Source organism: the organism of the source record quoted next, unplaced genomic scaffold, assembly GCF_019419815.1.
Source record: "Pyrus x bretschneideri cultivar Hongxiangsu unplaced genomic scaffold, Pyrus_bretschneideri_v1 Contig103, whole genome shotgun sequence".
NCBI lineage: Eukaryota > Viridiplantae > Streptophyta > Magnoliopsida > Rosales > Rosaceae > Pyrus > Pyrus x bretschneideri.
In genome coordinates this window covers 668,147-690,084 of record NW_025999395.1, presented here as the reverse complement: position 1 = coordinate 690,084, position 21,938 = coordinate 668,147, and the positions used below count along the sequence as shown (strand labels likewise).

General features: G+C 37.7%; 1 protein-coding gene across 1 annotated transcript; it reads left to right on the top strand.

Annotated features, from left to right (window-relative positions):
• The first annotated feature begins 17,239 nt into the window (after nt 1–17,239).
• Nucleotides 17,240–20,283, top strand: LOC125470941. The gene is made up of 2 exons (XM_048570760.1): nt 17,240–17,468; nt 19,488–20,283. The coding sequence occupies exons 1-2, from the start codon at nt 17,294–17,296 to the stop codon at nt 19,814–19,816; spliced, it is 504 nt and encodes a 167-aa protein (XP_048426717.1). The 5' UTR covers nt 17,240–17,293; the 3' UTR covers nt 19,817–20,283.
• Nucleotides 20,284–21,938: the final 1,655 nt, after the last annotated feature.

Sequence of the window (21,938 nt, the reverse complement as noted above, 5' to 3'; positions counted from 1 at the left end):
ATATGCACGGTGCTCAAGCTCCACTGGCAAATGACATGCCTTTCTGAACACAAGTTGATAAAGGCTCATTCCAATTGGGGTCTTGTATGCTGTTCGATAAGCCCAAAGTGCATTGTTCAACCTAAGTGACCAATCCTTCCTTGTAAGGGTAACAGTCTTCATCAAAATGTTCTTTATTTCCCTATTGCTGATCTTCACTTGGCCCGAGGTTTGAGGATGTTATGGAGTTGCCACCTTATGTGTGATGTTGTACTTCTTCATCAATGCCTCGAAAGGTTTATTGTAGAAGTGGCTGCCACCATCGCTAATGATAGCTCTCGGAGTTCCAAACCTACAAAAAATCAAATCCTTAAGAAAATTCAAAACAACCTTGTGATCATTAGTTCGTGTAGCTACTGCTTCAACCCATTTGGATACATAATCTACTGCCACTAGTATGTATATGTATCCAAAGGATGACTGAAATGGTCCCATGAAGTCGATTCCCCACACATTGAATAGCTCCACCACCAAAATGTTGTTTAATGGCATTTCATTCCTGTGGCTGATGTTCCCCATTTTCTGGCACTTATTACACTTAGAACAAAAATTAAAAGCATCTTTAAATAATGTAGGCCAAAAGAAACCAAATTGTAAAACCTTTGAAGCTGTGTTTTTGGCGCTGAAATGTCTTCCACATGCCAATGCATGATTGAAAGTTAATATGCTTTGTTGCTCACTCTCTGGGACACATCTTCGGATGATTTGGTCAGGACAATACTTGAACAAATATGGCTCATCCCAAACATAGTGTTTCACCATTGAAAGGAACTCATTTTTCTCCTGAAAAGTGAAATCATCTCTAATTACACCACAAGCAAGATAGTTAACAAAATCAGCATACCATGGCTCTTTTTCTTGAATGATAAAGAGCTGTTCATCTGGGAATGATTCGTTGAGAGGCAAAATTTGTCCATCTCCATGGTTTTCATCAACAATGTGTGACAAATGGTTAGCAACAACATTCCCCTTCTTATCTCGAATTTCCAGGTCAAACTCTTATAACAAGAGTGGTTTAACATCCTTCTTTGTCAACAAGTACCTAAGGGCTGCATGGTCAGAGTAAATAATTACTTTAGAGCCAACAAGATATGAACGAAACTTCTCTAAAGCAAAAACAACAGCAAGCAACTCTTTCTCTGTTGTGGAGTAATTGAGTTGAGCATCATTTAATGTCTAGCTTGCATAGTAAATCACATGTGGGAGTTTATTCACTCTTTGACCTAAAGCAGCACCAATAGCATAGTCAAAGGTATCACACATTAATTCAAAAGGTAAAGACCAATCTGGTGCCATAATAATAGGAGCAAGGTTAGTTCATGTTTCAGGGTGTTAAACGCATTCATACAATCTTTATCAAAGTGAAATACAACATCTTTAGCCAAAAGATTTCATAATGGACGAGTGATCGTGGAAAAATCTCTTATGAAACGACGATAAAAACCAGCATGTCCTAGAAAGCTTCTCACTCCCTTCACTGACGTAGGGGCTGCCATATTTGAGATGATGCCAATTTTTTGCTTTGTCAACTTCAATTCCCTTGCTCAATATTACATGACCCAACACAACACCTTGTTTCACCATGAATTGACACTTTTCCCAATTTAGAACCAAATTTGTTTCCTAACATCTTTGAAGCACTAGAGAGAGATGGTTAAGGCAATCATCAAAAGAAGAACCAAACACTGAAAAATCGTCCATGAATCTCTCAATCATGTCTGAAAATATTGCCAACATACATCTTTGGAATGTTGTTGGGGCATTGCAAAGGCCAAAATGCATCATTCTATATGCAAAAGTGCCAAAGGGATAGGTGAATGTAGTCTTTTCTTAATCTTCCGAAGCAATCACAATTTGATTATAACCTGAATATCCATTAAGAAAACAATAATATGAGTGACCAGCTAATCGCCCAAGCATTTGATCTATAAAAGGCATAGAAAAATAATCTTTTCTAGTGTTTGAATTCAACTTCCTGTAATCAGTGCAAACACACCAACTAGTTGCGGGTCTTGTTTGCATAAGCTCTTTGTTCTCATTATTACCATTGTGATTCCAATCCTCTTAGGCACTACTTGAACAGCACTGGCCCATTTGTTATCAGAAATTGGGTATATGATACCCACATCTAGCAACTTCAACACTTCAGCTCTCACTACTTCTTTCAGGTGTGGATTGAGCCTTAGTTGTGGTTCACAGGTTGATTTTGCTCTCTCCTTCAATAAAATCTGATGCATGCACATGGTAGGGTTTATTCCCTTGATATCTGCAATAGACCAGCCAATGGCTGATTTGAACTCTTTTAACACCCTACTAATTAGCTTATCTTCTTCCATTGGGTGAGGTCAGATGTCATGATAACTGGAAGAGTTTCAAGTTTAGCTAGGTAAGCATATTTTAGATATGGTGGAAGTGGTTTAAGCTCAAGTTTTGGAGGCTTAACAATGGAAGGGGTTAGATGTGTGATAAATGGTTCTAATGGCTCTATAAGAGGTGAAATAGTTAAGGGACATGGTTTTAATGCTTTCAAGGCAGCTACCACTTCTATAAGTGCATATTCTTCATCAAACTCATCTTGAGATTGGCAACTAGAAGGGTGAGAAAGAGATTCAAACACTTTGAATTGCACAGCTTCTCCCAGCACAGTCATGCACGTCCATGATAGTCTTTGCAGTGGCCATAAAGGGTCTCCCAAGAAAAATAGGTCACTCACAATCATGTATAGGAGCTTTTTCCATATCCAACGCTACAAAATCAGCAGGCAAAATTAGTTTGTCAACTTGAACTAAGATATCTTCCATTATACCTCTTGGATATTTCACTGATCAATCAACAAGTTGCAATGAAATAGTTGTTGCCTTCAGATCCCCCAAACCTAATTGAAGGTATACTGAATAGGGCATTAAATTGATGCTACCACCCAAATCAAGCATAGCCCTTTCTACTAGCTTGTCTCTGGTGTGACATATAATAGCAGATAAATTAAACCCTATAATTATAGTATGTAAGCAGGGATCGTTTTAGGCTGGGGATTAAAAGGGATGCTAATTTACACAATTTAAACTCTAAAACACTAAATTAGACTCAAAATAGAAAACTAGACTCTAACAACTCAAAACAAGCTAAATACACTCAAAACATACAAACTAAGTTAAATTGACTCAAACTAGACACTAAAGGGTGGTTTGGATGAAAATTACTTTTAACTTGACTCAAAACACTTAAAAACACAAGTTTGGACAAATTTTAACTAATTTGACACAACAAAGTAAAGGGGATTGGGTTTTTGACGAATTTAAAGTAAAGACAAATAGATTTTAAAGACTCTAAACAACTTGGACGAAATTGGGTGTTTAAATGGGTAAATGGCTAGCTAGAGGGTCCTTCTCCACACACGACACATATGCATATAAATCGATTTCCAGTTATTATTCCTTTAAACCATGAATGATAATGCCCTAAATTAATCGTGAAAAACACAAATTAACTTTCAGATTTTCCTAAATTCATTGAATTGGATGGAATACGCATCGGCAACCAAATTATTCTTATCAAGTTCCATACATGAACAACATAATAGAGATAGAATCAAAGATCATTAAGCTTTGTGAAAATCATAAGCATTGACATGATATTCGTAACTATGAACTGTATGATACTCCTACCATAGATTTACTTAACACGATTGTGACTAGCAACCTCCATTACTTGTAAATATAAGTTCATAACGATTAGGTGAAATTCCCTTATATTCTAGCATCAAATTCATGCATGCAAACTAAGTGTGCACCCTTAATCAAGATAGAAGAATAAGTTATCAATCAAACAGATAAGTAAATCGTATTCATGTTTTACGAAACAATAACTGGAGGAAATCAATTCATATCACATATATATACATGGCTTTGAATTCACCTCTAGCTAAAAAGAAATTAGTTCCTCATGTTCACAAACACAAAGATAATTAAATTTAAAAATTGAAAACAAAGAATAGAATACACCTAGAAACGCTCCAACAATCTAACGTCTTGAATGGCAAGCACGGCTCCAGGTGACTCCTCATTCCTTCCTTGCTACGGTACAATGGGGATTTATGTGTATGATGGATGTGTGTTATGAATTGTGGTGAATGATGGGTGGTGGAATGAGTGATGCGGCATCATGTATTTATAGGGAGAAGGGAAGGCACGGCAAGGGCAGAAAAGGAGGGGAATTAGGACTCCAAATCGCCAAAGAACAAGGACACTTTCATTCAGATTCTAGGGAGGACAAGGAATGGTCCTTGCGGCAGGAAACATGTCTTCTAGAAGGGATAGGTGCGGCACCAATGTAGGAGAAGGATAGGGTTTCTAGAAACCTATATTTAGGTGTTCTAATGTCACTTGGATGTCCCCCTTGCAGCAGGAATTAAGGTAGCAAAAGATTAGTATAGGATAAGATAAGATAAGGTTAGATAAGGTTTGGATAAGATAAGGTTGTTTGTATAATGTTTCATGTTTCTTGCTTTTTCCTTATCTTCTTTGTCTTGAACTTGTTTCTCCAGATTTGTAGCATATTCCTAGCCTCTTTTGACTTCAAATTCGTCCATCCACCTTGCTCTATATGCAAGCTATCCATTCCAAGTCCAAAACTGCTCTAAATAGCTCCAAATTGCACTTTCTTGACAACTTTGTCATTTAAACCTACAAACACATGAAAATAGCTTAAATCACTATAATAAATAGAAACTAACTTACTAAATGCAAAGGAACAAGCTAACAAAGTCCCATAAATATGCTCCTATCAGTCTCCAATGGTGATGTTGATAGAAAAGCTGCTCGGATCCTTGAGTTTTGGTGGAAGCTTTCTTTGAAGCACTGCACTCACATTTTTAGACACCATCACCTTCTCATTAGGTCCATACTTTCTCTTATAGTTGTTCAGCTCCTTGAAGAATTTCCCATACGTTGGCATATTTCTAATGACGTCAAGTAAAGGTAAATTAACATTCACTTTACTTAAAATATCAAAAATTTCTTTAAATGACTTATCCTGCTTGCTTTTTTGGCAAGTCTTCTAGGAAATAGGATGGGATGAGTGTAAGGTTTTTCAGCCTTGTGAAGATTTGGAGCTTCAAATGAAGAAGTGGCGTTGCTTTGATCATCATTTGGTTTCTCAATCTCTTCTTGAGTGGTGCCTGTATTCACATGATCAGATTCATTAGTAACTTCATTACCAACTCCATTATTAATAACCTTACCACTTCTAAGTGTAGTAATTGCTTTGGCCTGCTCTTGGTTCCTTTGAAGTATCACCGGTTGGCTCGGAAACTTTCCGACCTCTTTTTGACTCAAAGCATCTGTAATTTGACCTAATTGTGTCTCCATTTTGGTTAGAGCAGCTGAATGTTGTTGAAGCGTATTATTGGCAGTTTGTTGGAATCGAACGGTGTTTTAAGCTAACATTTTGACCGTATTTTCAAGTGTAGTGGCAGGCTTTGGTTGGATGTTTTGAACCTGATTGTTGTTCTTCCACGAAAGGTTGGGATGATCTCTCTAACTAGGGTTATATGTATTAAAGTATGCAACATTCTTTGGCCTTTGATTGTACGAGTTCATGAGATTCACTTGCTCTTAGACGAATTCGAGATAAGCCTTACTAGTGATGCGATAATTTATACGCGCACAAATTAAACCCTCTTTTTGTCGATTTGTAGTATAAGTATAAGTAGGGATCGTTCTGGACCGGGGATTAGGAGGGATTGCAAATCTCTTGGAAACTGACTCAAAAACGTAAAATAAAGTTTAAAACACTAAACTAGACTCAAAGAATGCAAAATTAAAGTTTAAAACACTAAGACAAACCAAAAAACAAAAAAAATACTTTAAAACATAAACTAAACAGATTCTAAGCACTAAAGAACAGGAAAGTAAAGGGGGGGTTTGATTTGACGAAATTAGCTAAATTGCACAAATTGTAATTAAAGGCAAAACGTAAATATAAATGTGATGAAAATATGGATGATGGAATAGCCAAGGGGTTCTTCTCCACACATGTTACACTTGCATACAAGATTGATTCTCAGTTGGTCTTTCGATAAATTATGAAACTCAACACTCCGGGTTAATTAGGTCCGCTTAAATTAACAGTCAAGTTTTCCTTAAGTTAATGAATTGGATGGGTTAGCGCAACGCAATTCACAACATTCTCCAAAAGTCCTTTACGTGAACAGCACAATAAAGATACAATCAAAGATCATTAAGCAACATGAAAACTATAAGTGTTGACGAGGCATTCGTTACTATGGAATACGCATGAAACTTATGCCAAGAATTCGTTTAACGCGATTGTTTATAAGCAACCTCCACTACTTGTGAATATAAGTTCATAACGATTAGGTGAAATTCACTTATATTCTAGCGTCATATTCATGCATGAAAATTAAGCGCGCATTCTTAATAAACATACATAAATAAGTTATCAATCAAACGGTTAAACAAATTGAATCAACAACTTATGAAATTCCAACGAAAGTTAATCAATTCATATTGCAAATATAAACATAGTTTCGAATCACCCCCTAGCTAAAGGGGGTTTTATTTCCTCATATCTTTGAAATCAAAGAAACGCCTAAACATTCCAACAACTCAAACTTGAATTGTATGAACGTTTAGGCACTCTTCTCTTCCATTCCTCATACGCACAAAACAAAGAGAATTAAAATGAAACATTGAAATCAAAGAATCACCTAAACATTCCAACAACTCAAACTTGAATTGTATGAACGTTTAGGCCCTCTTCTCTTCCTCTTCGTTGTAGCACAAGGTCTAAGGTGAGGTTTGGGGGATTATGGAAATGGATGAGGAGTGGTGTAGAAGTGGAAGGGGAATGGAAAAATGGTGTTTGGATTATAAGGGGAGAGATGGGAAGCTCACGGCTAGGGAAGGGAGAATGTGTTTGTAATGTGTTGTGTATGAAAATGAGATGTCCATGAATGAATGAATGCAAGGGTATTTATAGGAGTAGTGGAGGGAACATATGGCTATGTCATTTGTAGGTGAAGTAGGTGGATGTTGTAGGTGAAGTAGGTGGATGTTGTAGGTGAGTAGGTGGATGTTGTAGGTGAAGTAGGTGGATGTTGTAGGTGATTATGAGTGATAAGTGATAAGTGTATGATATGTTAAGTGATAAGTGAATGATTATGATAAGTGATAAATGAATGTATGATATGATAAGTGGTGAATGATAAGTGGTAGTGTTTAAGTATTTAAAATAGGGAACAAAGCCCTTCCTTGCATGGCAAGGAAGGGAGACACAAGGAAACACACGACAATGTCCTAAGGTTGCTAGGAATGTTGTTTTTGTGTTCTAAAATGCGTAGGAGTTTTCAATGATGCTCAAACATGAGGTCTTTTTAGGATTTAACTTTCCTACTTCAAGTCTTCAATTTCGTCCATCCTTTTGGCTCCAAGCATATGATATCCATTCCAATCTCTAATTTGCTCCAAAAGGCTCCAAAAGGCATCCTTTTGCATACTTTGCCCTTAGAACCTGAAAACACACAAAAGAAGCATAAAGAACTAAAATAACTAAAGAAACATAACGTAAATGTACGAGAACAAGCCATTTAAGTCGCATAAATATGCTCCTATCAACTAGCTGAGCATTGATAGTAGGATGACCTGGTATGTTACAAATGGCACACACCTCAGCTATCTTGGGCACCATATTGAGCACAGAATCAAGCTTCTTTTCCAAACTTGCCACTTATAATGCAAGATCATTATTAGAACTCATTTCATACACTCCAACTCGTTTACCTCTTGTATCTTTGTGTTGAGCATTAGATTCAAACATCTCATAGATTTTATATGACTCTTGAGCATTCTTTTTCTTCAAAGCCCCACTTGCTGCATTATCAACAGTTGATTGACATTGTTGCAAAAGGCCTTTGTAGCGCTCCCAACATTCATTGAAAGGTTCTCCATCATGTTGTGCAAAGTTGAAAATTTGCTTTCTCAAAGTAGCTGTCTTTCGAGTAGAGAAAAATTTCTCCAAAAATTTCTTAGTTACGCCATCCCAAGTAGTGAGCGAACCAGGTGCTAAAGTCATTAGCCAACCCTTAGCCTTATCTTTCAATGTGTAAGGAAGGACCCTCATCCTCAAATTTGCTTCATTCACTCCCTGCAAAGGTAAACCACTCACAACATTATAAAATTCTTTAATATGGGCTAACGAATCTTTGTTAGGTAAACCATAAAAAGAGGGAAGCATGTGAAAATGTGAAGATTTGAGATCATAGTTTCTAGCTTCAGGAAGCAGCAATATGCATGAAGGTGAATTCGGTATAATCGGTTGAGCATAATCCTCCAAAGACCGATTGTCATCATTATTGTCAGCCATCTCTTCTTCTCAATCCGAATTAGAGCGCTTAGAATAAGCACCTACACTCGCAGATCTAGTAGAACTATGGCCCTCGTCTTCACGATTAATCAGAGCACTAGTTGATACAAAGTTCTCAAAGGTGTTACCCTTTAACCGTTCAAGTCTTTGGCCTATCTCAGCAAGTTTATCTGACATATACTACCTGAGAAACAAAAATAAAATGGAATATAAGAATCTAAACTTTAAATGAAAATAGATAGGGTTTTAAACAAAAACAAGCAATTTATAGGGGACTTAAATCAGTCCCCGGCAATGGCGCCATAATTTTGTTGTGTTCCTTCCTAGTGCAAAAATATGGTTAGTATAATGGCACAAGTAAGGATGTCGAGCTATAGAGACTGATTGGACCTCTATAAATTACTAACTTGGAAAGAACCCTAACTAAAGAATGAAAGTGACCAATTGAGAGTAGTTTTTGTGCCGTAAACTTAATTAAATTAAAATGCAAGAATGTAGCAGCGAATAATATATTGATGTAGAAGCAATAGAGATGAGGCCAGGGATTCGAATTTACCATTACAAAACCAATTCCATCTTTATAAAGTTATGCTATATTCAACTACCAACCTGTTTCCTGAGTTCGTTTTACATATATATGATCAGCCATATGATGTGTGGTTTTGATCAAATTCTTTTAATCTGCAACCTAGTTGGGATGTTTGACTTCGGTTCCTAATTAAGAGTCTTTAGCATGTAAGAAAAACGTTAAAGAACCAAAGAAAATACATGGCTGGATGTTTGCATAGCATTCTCTTCATTCATTCACATGTTTACCAAGATTAAGCATGATGTTTACTATAATCTTGATTAAATGATTTGTAGTTAACCTTAATGGTGATCAAACATTAAAATCAACAAACAAATTTAACAATAGATTCAGTGAATGAAACAGAAAGTAGATTGATGAACTGAATACTTTAACTTAAAAACATGGATCAATTTTGCAAGGTTACATCGACATTCCTAGCTATGAACTTAGTTACACATCATGTTCACAGAAATTAAAACGAAAATACGCAACATGAGTGAAAATAAATTTAGGAAAGGAAACCCTAGAAGCAATTCTGATGTAGAACTTCTCCAAGAACAACCTTCTGTGATGAGTCTTCAGCAGTGGCGAAGGTGTATGGAACGGCTAGGGTTTTTCTTAAGAGTGAATGAAAAGAGAAGAAAAACAGGTCCTCGGAATTGTGTAATTCGCCTAGAATAAATAAGGCATGTAAAAGTGGCTAAAAGTCAAGTTTTTATGGGGTAATAAGGTTGGAAGATATTCCAAAGTGATCCCAACAACTTAGCCTTTATTTTGCACGTTTTTTGCCTTATTTGGCACCTCCAAATCAGGCTAGATATCCTAATTCCTTTCCCATTCTGTTCTTGATCTTCTAACAAGCCATATTCATCTTGGATTCTTTATTTGGACTTCAAAGCAAGTAATAACTTTATTTGGGCTCCAAAACAGGCCACTAAACTTCTCTCCATGTTTGAATAAGGATCAGCTCTAAAAAGGGCATGCTTTCACTTCTTTTGCCCACAAATTGACCCTAAAGTACATGTAACTGCACACTAACACAAAATAGGGTAAAATGCAACCAATTTAACTCAAAAACATCACAAAGAGATTAGAAATGAATGGTATAAATGCATGAAATATATGAGTTGTCACCAGACCAACCCCTCTCCGAATGTTTTTAGTCTAACTCGTTGATTATAGGCTCGCTCGAAAATCTTCTTCTGTGCCACCAATAAATTATAAGCGTCAAGCCGAATTTCTTCCAAGTCTTATAACTCTTGTCTCATGGCCTGACTGTACTCGGTATTGAGCAAACTACTTTGTTTAATCACTCGCAACGAGTTTATGCTTATCTTGACTGGTAACATCGCGTCGTGTCCGTAGGTTTACGCGTACGAGGTTATCCCTATTATTGAGTGGAGCGAAGTCCAATATGCCCATAAAACCTCATTTAACTTTAAATGCTACACACCAGGCTTCTCTTTTATCGTTTTTTCAAGAGTGTTGATCAACACTTTATTGCTTGCTTGGGCCTGTCTATTTGCTTGTGGGTAATACAGCATGGACTGTTCGAGCTGAATTTTTAAACTTGCCGTGTACTCTTTGAACCTGTCGGACGTAAAGATTGTACCATTGTCCGTTATGATTGTTTCTGGTATGCCGAATCTTGTAACGATGTTTTCTTCTACAAAATTGCTAACTTTCTTGGATGTCAATGCGGCCTATGATTTTGCGTCGCCTCACTTAGTGAAGTAGTTGGTTGCCACAAGTTTCCATGTATGTTTTGCTACTTCAGAAGACGGTGTAATTTTGTCGATTACGTCCATGGCCCATCCTCTGAATGGCCAGGGTTTGGTGACCGAGTGAAGTAGTTCGACTGTGACTCTTTATATAGGCCCATGAATTTAACATTGTACACATCTTCGTGCGTACTCGATACAATCTTTCAATATACTCGGCCTGAAATGTCTATGTCGATGGAGCAACTATCGCATCTTGCGTGCAGACTGATGGGCTCCGTAGATTCCTTCATGTACTTTTGCAATTGCTTGGGCAGCCTCCTGCGGGTCGAGGCATAGTAACAATAAACCATCCTTACCTTTGCGATATAACTCATTTTGGTATGTTACATAGTTCGTGGCATGAACCCTTGTTTTACGGTCGTGTTTGACATTAGGATTGTCAAGATACCGTATAATTGACTTTCTCCAGTCATCTGGTATTGCCTCAACTGCGCAAACCTTTATAGGGTCATTCCATTCCAACAATGAAGGTCAGGACATGACTCGTGTATGGATCATGCAATCGCATTGGAGAACTTGTTGATTAACCAAGGCCAGGTGTGCTCCCCGTGACACAGGTGTTTCTCGGCCTAGTTTGCCCCCTCGAAGTTGTGTTCCAGAGGCTATTTGAGCTAATTCGTCTGCGTCAGTGTTTTGAACTCGTGAAATGTGTTTGAGGGTAACGCCATTGAAAGACTAGGCCAAATAGCTGGCAACCATGTGATAGGGCACCAGAGTGCAACTCATGCAACGAAAAATCCCATTAAGTTGGTTAATCACAAGTTCAGAATCACCAAGAATAAGGACACGAGTTGCTCGTTAATCATGTAGGACACCAAAGCCAATGATAAAGGCTTTGTATTTGGCCTGATTATTCGTACAATTGAAATCGAGCTTGAGAGAAAAGTACCAACGGCTATGATCATAAATGATCCGCTTGCCCCGAAATGACCTGACCCAATAGGGAAATCCCAATTCATTGGGCCTTTCGATACAATCAAATAAGAAGAATATGTCCGGGATTTAGCGGTATGGAGAAAAGGGATCACTTGTTTCTTGAACAATTCCACTTTTGACAGTTATACGATTCCAGAAGATGATCTAGAATTGGGTCAATCACGTTTGGGGATTGGATAACGATCCTAACACCAGCTGAGACTGAAGTACTATGCCAATTTCAACCTCATTGCCCCCAAAACCATATGGTGAGGGATGTTGGGCTAAGAAATCGGCCAACGCTTGGCCTTTGACATCTTTCTAGTGCATATATTACAAACTAAATTCTAATAGTGCCATTGTCCACTTTCCGATTAGGCCTCTTACTATTGACCGAGTGAGCATGTAACGATTGACATTGGTTTGGGCGATGACCTGAGTGACCGATGGGAGCATGTAATGCCTGAGCTTTGATGCAACGAAAAATAAGGCTAGGCACAACTTCTTGACAGTAGAATAATTAATCTTCAGTGGGTTGAGATTTCGGCTGAGATAAAAAATGTCATGTTCTCTCCCTACATCATTGTCTTGTATAAGAAGGCATCTGATGGATTCTCCGGCCGCTGAGAAGTACAGCTTAAGAGGTCTGCCACGTTGTGGTGGAACCAGGATGGGTGGAGTTATGAGGGAGACCTTAATCTGTGCAAACTCCTTTTGGTGTTCTGCACACCATTCGAAGATGTCAAAATCCTTAAGTTTCAAGAGCGTGGAGAAGGCTTTCATTTTTCCCGCTAAATTGCAATAAATCGACGGAGAAAATTAATCTTGCCGAGCAACAACTGTAGTTGTTTCTTAGTCGTTGGGGGTGGAGCGTTGATGATTGCTCAAGCCTTATTTTCATCTACCTTAATACCATGATGATGCACAAGGAATCCTAAAAAATTGCTGACTGATACGCCGAAAGCACATTTGGCGAGATTCATGTTAAGGTTACGTTGGCGCATAAGCAAGAAAGCCTGATGGAGGTCATCCAAATGTGTCTGCCAATGTTGTGATTTGACTTCGACGGTGGTACCAATCAAATAAAATAGTATTCATGGCTCGTTGGTATGTGGCACCGGTATTCTTGAGGCCAAATGACATGACTACCTATTCGTATGTGCCGAGTGCCCCCGGGCAACAAAAAATGGTCCTATGGACATTAGCTTTGGCGATGAAAATCTGGTTATAACCAGCAAGTCCACCCATAAAGGATAAGATCTCGTGTTTTGCTACCACGTCGATTAAGAAATCCAAAATTAGCATTGGATATTCATCTTTAGGAGTTACCAGGTTCAAATTTCAAAAATCAATGCAGATACGCAAGGCTCCATTTTTCTTTAAAACTGGGACGATGTTTGCCAACCATTAGACGTATCGAGCTATCCGAATAAACCCAGCTTTTAAAAGTCGAATGAGTCCATCTTTTATGCCGAGTTGTACTTTGGTTGAGAAACGTCGAGGTGGTTGGCGGAACGGTTTACCCCCAGGTTTGATACGTAATTCATGTTCAACTGGTGTTCGATCTAAACCAGGAATCTCATGGTAGCTCCAACCAAAACTATCCTTAAATTCTTTGAGCAAATTACAAAGCTTGGTTTTTACATGTGATAACTTATATATTTCATGCATTTATACCATCCATTTCTAGCCTCTTTGTGATGTTTTTGAGTTAAACTAGTTGCATTTTACCTTATTTTGTGTTAGTGTGCAGTTACATGTACTTTAGGATCAATTGGAAGGCAAAAGAAATGAAAACATGCCATTTTTGGGGTTGATCCTTATTCAAACGTGGAAAGAAGTTTAGTGGCCTATTTTGAAGCCCAAATAAAGAATCCAAGACCAATCTGGCTTGTTAGAAGACCAGGAACAAAATGGGAAAGGAATTGGGTTATCTAGCCTGATTTAGAAGTGCCAAATAAGGTAAAAACATGTAAAATAAAGACTAAGTTGCTGGGATCACCTTGTAATCAGCTGCAGCCCCATTTAGCATATAAAAATTAAGGTTTCATATCACTTTTACACAAGCCCCCTTGGGGATCGCCCAGAGCTCTCACTCTTCTCTTTCTTTGGCCTTTCTTTGGCGTTTCTTCCAAAAACAAAACCCTAATTCCCTTTGCTATCTGCTGCTATCGAAGAAACTACGCAGCCGCCCTGTTCTTGAAGGGTTTCCACATTAGAATTGCCTTAAGGGGGTTTCGTCTATGAACTTTAGTTTCACTTATGTTGTTCTTGATATTTATATATTTTGTAATCATCGGAACAGATCGTCGGCACCGGATTCGGTCACGATGATTATATTCGTAAGAGTATAAACACGCCAAACCGGTACCAAACTATACGGACACAAGTACTCAAAAAAGATGTGTGTCTTGATGATGAATGTCGTTCAGCCATCAGAATGTTGAACTTTAAAACTTATTTGTGAATATCTAATCATAAACAACTCGGCGTTCAAGGTGCCGAGCCCAATAACTTGTAACACCTCACTTTGCCGAGAAGGCTAATGAGATGACCTCTACCAACAAAGACTCAAAAATCCTTGTCAGCCGAGACTTGGATAGGTAATTAATCAGCCTCGACGCAGTACTGTTTATCCAAACTGAAGGTGTTCTGTAGTCGGCTGATTCTACAACAACAATGCTGTTTATCTGAATTGAAGATGTTTGCCGGTTGCCTTCATAGTGCTGTTTATCCAAATTGAAGATATGTTGGTGAAAAAGGAAAATAAAAATCTCAAGGTTGTTAAAAGGTTTTGCATTGAGTAAGAGTTTGTGCAGGGCAATTTGTGTGTTGAATTGGTGGGGCCTAGAATGATGCACCCCCTTCTTATTTATAGTAGCCAAACTCATCATGGTTGAACCAAAACTATACTTGGATTAGGATTCTTTAACCAAGTCTCTGATAGGAGCATATTCATACGACTTAATTAGCTTGTTCTCGTGCATTTATGTTGTGTGTATTTAGTTATTTGAGTGTTTAATGCCACTTTTGTGTATTTTCAGATTATAAGGCCAAAGTGTGCAAGAAGATGCAAATTGGAGTCTTTTGGAGCGAAAGAGGAATGAATGAGTTGAAGACTTGAAGAAACGACGAATTCCTACTCCAACGATGAATTCTTACCAAAACGAGGAATCCTACTCAAACAAGGTTTCCTATTTGAAGTAGGAAAGTTAACCCTAGGTTTCCCGTTTTGGTAACCTTTCCTAAATTAAATGTTCGTGTTTTCTAGCCACTTTGAAGTCCTTGTAGGCGCTTTAGGACACAAAACGAAGGCCCTAGGGCCCTTAAAACCCTTTGCCGTGGGCTTTTCCCTTCTCCCCTTCCCTTGCCGTGTAAGGGGGGGCATTTCGGGCCTAATTTATCCACTTAAACCCTAGCCCTTTAACCTTGCAGCCGCACCCTAGCTCTATTGTTCATTCCATCTCAGATTTTCACCCTTTATTTCACCCTAGCCGACCTAATTGATTCACTTTAATTCTTAATTATTCAGTCACCTTCACACCCTAATTTCTAACCTAAGCCGTGGCCCCCCCATTTATCATTGAACCGAATATACCAAAAAGAAATCTGGCCGCAGCCACCATACATTATTATTCACCTTTGCCGTGCATTCCAGGATATTTTTCAACCTAATTTTGACCCTAAGCCGTGGCATATTCACCCTAATTCATTCCATTCATATATATTTTTTTTTCACGCAGCCACCATCACCGATTCCATCCCATATTCTTTCCAGCCGTGCCTTTTCCCATCCATTCCAGCAACCTCACTTCTCTGCCGCAGCCTCTCCACCACTCCCCACTCTATTCCACACCATTCCACACCTTCCATAACCTTGCCGCACCACCAAACCTCCCTAAATCCATCCCCAAATCAGAAAAACCTCCAGAAATTCCCTAGACCATCTCTGCCGCAATAAGGAAAGGAGAAAGAGGAGCTTGGACGCGCAGAAATTCGAGTGGATTCATTGGGCGTTCTAGGTGTAATCAATCCTTTGTGCTTTATGTTTAAATTCAATTGTATTTCTCTTTTTGCGAACATGAGAGGCTAAACCCCTATTTAGTTAGGGGGTGATTCGAAACCATGTTTATGCTTGCAATATGAATTGATTACTTTTGGTTGGAATTTCATGAATGGTGAATTCAATTTGTTTAACTGCTTGATCGATAACTTATTTATGTATGTTGATTGAGAGTGCACGCTTAATTTTCATGCATGAATATGACGCTAGAATATAAGTGAGTTTCACCTAATAGTTATGAACTTATATTTACAAGTAGTGGAGGTTGCTTATAAATAATCGCGTTAAATGAATTCTTGGCACTAGTTTCATGCTCATCATAGTAACGAATGCCTCGTCGACACTTATAGTTTTCATGATGCTTAATGATCTTTGATTGTATCTTTATTGTGCTTTTCACGTAAAGGACTTTTGGAGAATGTTTTGAATTGCGTTGCGCTAACCCATCCAATTCATTAACTTAAGGAAAACTTGACGGTTAATTTAAGCGGACCTAATTAACCCGAGGTGTTGAGTTTCATAATTTATCGAAAGACCAACTGAAAATCAAATTGTATGCAAGTGTAACATGTGTGGAGAAGAACCTTCTAGCTAGCATTCATCCATATTTTCATCACATTCATATTTACATTCTACCTTAATTACAATCTGTGCATTTAGTTTAATTTTGTCAAAACCTCAATCCCCCTTTACTTTAGTGTCCAATTTAGTTAGAAAGTATCTTAGCTTGTGTTTATAAGTGTTTTGCATTCTTTGAGTCTTTTGATTTGTTTTAGTGTTTTATTGTTTAGTTTTGCATACTTTGAGTCTAGTTTAGTGTTTTAAACTTTATTTTACGTTTTTGAGTCAGTTTCCAAGTGATTTTGCAATCCCTCCTAATCCCCCGGTTAAGAACGATCCCTACTTATACATATACTACAATTGTCACAAGAGGGTTTTAATTTGTGTGCTTATTTAGTTTGCATCAGTCTCGGCCAATCCTACCTCCATTAGGACTTTGAACCAAACTCTTTATTCGGCCACATTCACTTCTCAAATCTCAGCATCCTCATCCCATTGAGACTCCTTGTTATGTAAGAATTCGACTTTCCTATCAATCCGTCTCATACTAGGACTCGGCCAATCCCAACCGAGCGGCCCATAATAACTAGAATTCACGATGATTCTAGAATCATACTACCGGGCCAAGAACAACTCCTAACTCGGCCCACACCAATATTTTGGGCCCAAACAGTTACTTAATTTAATTTAATGTTGTTTCATGTTACTTAGTTTAATTTAATGTTGTTTAATGACTTAGGAAGTTATAGGGAAAAAAAAAAAACTAAAAGCAAAAAAAAAAATAAAAAAAAATAAAAGTAAAAAAAAACTTTGACGTCAACAACTAGCCGTTGCATTCAAACTGTGCTTCGGCCCGAGGCTGGGTGGTTGGGTTGGGCCAATGGGTTGACCCCTTAACCCTTTTATATCCTGTGAATCCCACGAGCTCCTTGGCTCGGTTGGAGAGATTTCGGCCTTCGAGTCATCTCGATCTTGAAGATGGCCTTCCAATTCCTTCCCAAAACTTTGACGCGTACTTACAATTCCGCCCACTTTCTTCCTCTCCACGAAGTCTGTTGTTTCACCGATGCCCATATCCAGCAGAAGAAAGTGCGGCCCAAAGCGCCTATAGAGTGCCCTTCGTCGTATTGTCTTCCTCCAGAGGCACAACCAGGTTCCCCTTCTCCTGCTTTCTTCTTTTCACAGATCAATACTTTGTCGAATTAGGGTTTTTTTTTTTTTTTTTTTTTTGTTCACAGTTCGTTCTGGGATCATAATTTTAGGGTTATGCATATTTGGCCTGCAAGCTGTTTGATTAAATGCCTCAAAGAAGCATCTGGCGAATCAGTTTGGTTTTTTTTTTTTTTTTTTTTTGCTTTTTCGTCTGTTGAAGGTTCTGTTAATTTAGTTTTTAATTGCTTTTTGTATAATTGTGGGTAATGTTGTGGCAATTTTTTACATGAATTTGATGCTGCGGAGATTTGGGGTTGATATGTATATACTAGGGCTGTTGTTTCCACTGCCATTGTTTGTGAAATTTTCGGGGCTGTGACTTATGAGTTTTCATGATCTTCAGAGTTGAAATATAGTTGCTTTTAGGACCCTTGAGGCTTACCGAAATTGTGGTCTCTGATTTCACTTCTTGACTAGTATTAAGCATTACTCCATATTAGTGTGTGGGGTTTTACGAATCATTAATTCTCATAGGAAACAGGTGAATGTAGACCGCTATTTTCCTTATTCAGGAGGAAATGCAGAGACTGGCTTTGTAAGTATGCATATTAATGCGACCTGAATTCAGTTGAACAAAATTGATACAGTCCGCCTTATTTTATCTGTGTTTTACTTCCTGACTTTGAAACTAAAATGGTTACAGATTAGGGAGTTTTAAATCTACTGGTTACACATTATGGAATAATAATGCTCCCAAAAGATTGTGATGGAAAGTTTAACTGTCAAGATTTATTCTCTGTTGTATTGTTGTCTTCAATACTTGCGTGTTAGTACATGTCAAGTCTAATTATTGCACTTGTCATTGATATATTTGCGCAAGCTTTATTGTTTGTGTTTGTAACATTAGGCCTGGAAATGTGAAAAGAAAGAAAAAGGTTTACAAGATATCAGATGGTTTGTTCTGTTTGAGATGTGTATATTTTTTTATCTTTGTCTCAGTTGCACTTATAGATTAACTTAAGTGCATGTCCTTATTTGCGTGGATAAGGTATGTAATCCTTGTGATGGGTTTCTTTTCCATTCGTAACTTTGTGTTGATTTAAACCCCCCAAATGAGTTTAATGTTATCAGAACTTGAGGTTGAATATCTTCTATATGTAAATAAGAGACCTTTCTCAAAGAGTCTTTTCAAACTCTGGGAGGACTATGTAGTATGTATTCTCTATATTGGCAATAAACAATTGAAGTAAACCGTGTCTGCTGGAAGGTGTATGAACTAAGACCCCAAAACTTAGGCTCGCTTAGAGTTTCGGGAGATGAGATTTTCTTCAATATCCAAGGAAATCCATTGTATGTTTCATATAATATAATGCATCTGTCCGACCATTGAAGCTCTAACCATTAAAATCCAGCAGCAGAATTCATATTTTACTTTTTTAATAGGCTTTGTTTTCTTGAACTTGATCTTGAATTTCAAATTTCAATATTAGTTAGGCATGCAGCATAATTTGTGAAAGTTGAGACATTCATTGAACTGCAATGGTACAGTTGTACATTGGAACTTTAGTAAGTTTATGGTCATTTTCTTTGGTGTTTGACAATAATGTGTATGCACACCTGGCTGTTGAATTTCATTCAAGAATGAGGCTGAGGATCCTCAATTACTAGTATCCTACTGCCATTGTTGGTAGCATGCACGAGGTGAAGGGAATTACACCGCTATAAAATATACTGTTTGTTTATCTTTCGAGCAACTAAAAATTTTCGACTGATGAAATCACCAGCTGGCTGACCAAACCAGGTATACATAAGATTTGAAACAATATAGGGATAGTGTTCCACATTTGAAATTTCAAGAATGCAAGAATTGTTGGTTTCCTTTTCTATTTCTGACAGATATCTTCTCTCAAAGTCAAGAGTTTGTTGCTGCAATGTTTTACAGTTATTGTATGTCTTTCAATAGTCATTTTATTTAGGTTCTAATCAAGCACAATTGCTTCAATATTTTGCGGCCTTCTAGGTATCTTATCAAGGAACCGTTCCATTATAGACAATTTTAGTATTCAGATTAGCTCCAATCTGGTTAAAAAACTTGCTGAGGATGCTGAGAAGTCAAAGAGGAAACCTAGAAGAACTAAAAAGGTACCAAGAGAGCCTCTGCATCCCCAAGCAAAGATAACTCAGAAGCAGGGTTCTGATGACTCTAAAATACTCAAAGGACCTAGTGCCAAAGCATGGCCTCTTCAACCTCCTCTATTCGTGCCTTCACGGTCACCCTATGTGGAGCTTGATGCCATCAGATATGTTCTGCAAGAAAGTGAGAGGGTTGTGGAGTGGTTGCAGAAATAGGACGAGAAAATGCTGCAGGAAGTGACACAAAAAGCAGAGGAACTTCGTGATAAGGAGTTCAAGCTTCCATTCCAGAAGCCTATTCCCTGCTCAAATGAAAAGGATGCTTGCTTGTCTTGCTACAAGGAGCATGTCGACAACCCTCTGAAATGTGCCCGCGTTGTGAAAACATTTGAAAATTGTGCTTGCGGAATTAGGCAGCAAGTGGGTACAGCAGAGAAGTAATGAAATAGAGAGATTTTCAGGTCATGTACTCGAGGGGAAGCCTGTTTCCAAGATTTTTGGTAGTACAAAATAAACCACACACTATTGATTGTCCTCGTTATTGGACTATTTGCTGTGGTCTTATACTGTCGAAACTACTGAGTCTTTAACTTTACATGCCGAAACTGCTTCAAAATTCACTAGTGTGAGTGAAATGTTCACTGTTTTAGACATATCTATCACAAAGTTACGAGTTTCTGCAATCAAATCAAGCATTCTTCCCCGCGCTAAAATCGTGTGAAAAGTTGATTGCATCTTGTTATTTACAAGGTTCTAAAAGACGCTAAGTGCTAATTGGGTAACGGGTTGAAGCATAGCGCCTAGGTTGGGGCCTAGTCAGATTAGACGGATTTGAGTAAATTTATTCGGTATTGTATGAGTAAGTGTGTGCTTATAATTAAAAAATACATAATTTTATTGGAATACATAAACTGCAAAATAGAATGACGTATAAATTACTAAAGTATTAGAATATAATGAAAACGTGGTGAATAAACATATAATGTGTGTTCATCTAAGCATTTAAAAAGTCTCTTCTAGTTTATTAAAAAAATAAAAATGCAAGATGAAAGTTATCTATTTTCTGTCTAAGTGGGAATCGCAACATAGGTGCATGGGTAGGCGAGTTCGGATGGGTTAGGCCGATGCCTAGGCAATCTAGGTGGACGCCTAATCAGGCATAGACGTGCATTTTAGAACAATGGTTATTGAACAACGTGCATTTTAGCCAAAATGGTTCATGAGATTTGAAATCGATAGAAGTAGTCCTGAGTTTGTCTACCATCAATCATATTGGTCTTTCTGGGAAAAATCTCCATTAAATAATGAAAAATGACAAAAATACCTTCAATTTTCGTCAAATCATTTTGACCCATTGTTATTGACATTCAGGGTATTTTTATCATTTTTGTCTTTATTTAATAGAAATTTTCACAGAATAACCAAAATGATTGATGGTGGACAAATTCAGGGACCACTTCTATCGATTTCAATCTCAAGACTAAATTAAGGAATTATACAAATCTCAAAGACTATTTTAACTAAAAAAGTGCTCATCTATTATATATTCTTACATCAACTAATTTAGTCATATTAACTTGCACGCGTGTGAGCGACTCATCATGGCATTCTCTTATTGGACGTAGCAGGAGTAGGATGAAATCCATTATTCAGAGCTACTCAATCACCTTTCCGAAAACCCATTTGGTGTTGGTGGCCTACTCAACCTTGTGTAATTTCGTGCTTTCTTCAACTTTTTTCATCATGATTACAAAGAGTGACAATATTCTTAAGATACAAGTAGGTGGATGAAGAGTGGATTTGGAAAATGGAAGTTGTTAACATATGATGACGTTAAATTGCATTAAATTTATCTGTCTAATTTATTCATCATTTAATGATGTGTCGGACTATAATTTATTCACCTTTTAATGATGTGTTTGAATACATTTTTGTCTTAATTAAATAGTAAATAATGGGAATAAAATTAGGTTGCCTATTGTACGGCTTAGCCGAGCTCCTCCTCCTCTTAGTGTAAAAATATCGATGTACTAAAAAATAATAATAATCACAATAATGGGAACAAAAAAAAATCCTAGCAAGCATAGTATTAAAAGTAGACCTGGCAATTTCTTATACGGGTCGTTAACACGACACATAAACGACACGAAATTAAAGGGTTTCGACTCGACACGATAACTAATCAGGTCATTATCGGGTTAAATGATAAGAACTTGTTAATAACGGGTCCTTAATAGATTTACAAGAGTGTGACCCTTTGACCCTTTTTGACACAACCCAACCCGGAATGTCCACTAGGACCCCAAATCGAGCTGTGTTGGGCGACACTTGGAAGGTG

Excerpts from the sequence above, each read along its gene's own strand:
- LOC125470941 (XM_048570760.1), top strand. The coding sequence starts at position 17,294 with ATGGCCTTCCAATTCCTTCCCAAAACTTTGACGCGTACTTACAATTCC. Across the intron at positions 17,469-19,487 it reads TCCTCCAGAGGCACAACCAG|GTATCTTATCAAGGAACCGT; the intron begins GTTCCCCTTCTC and ends GCGGCCTTCTAG.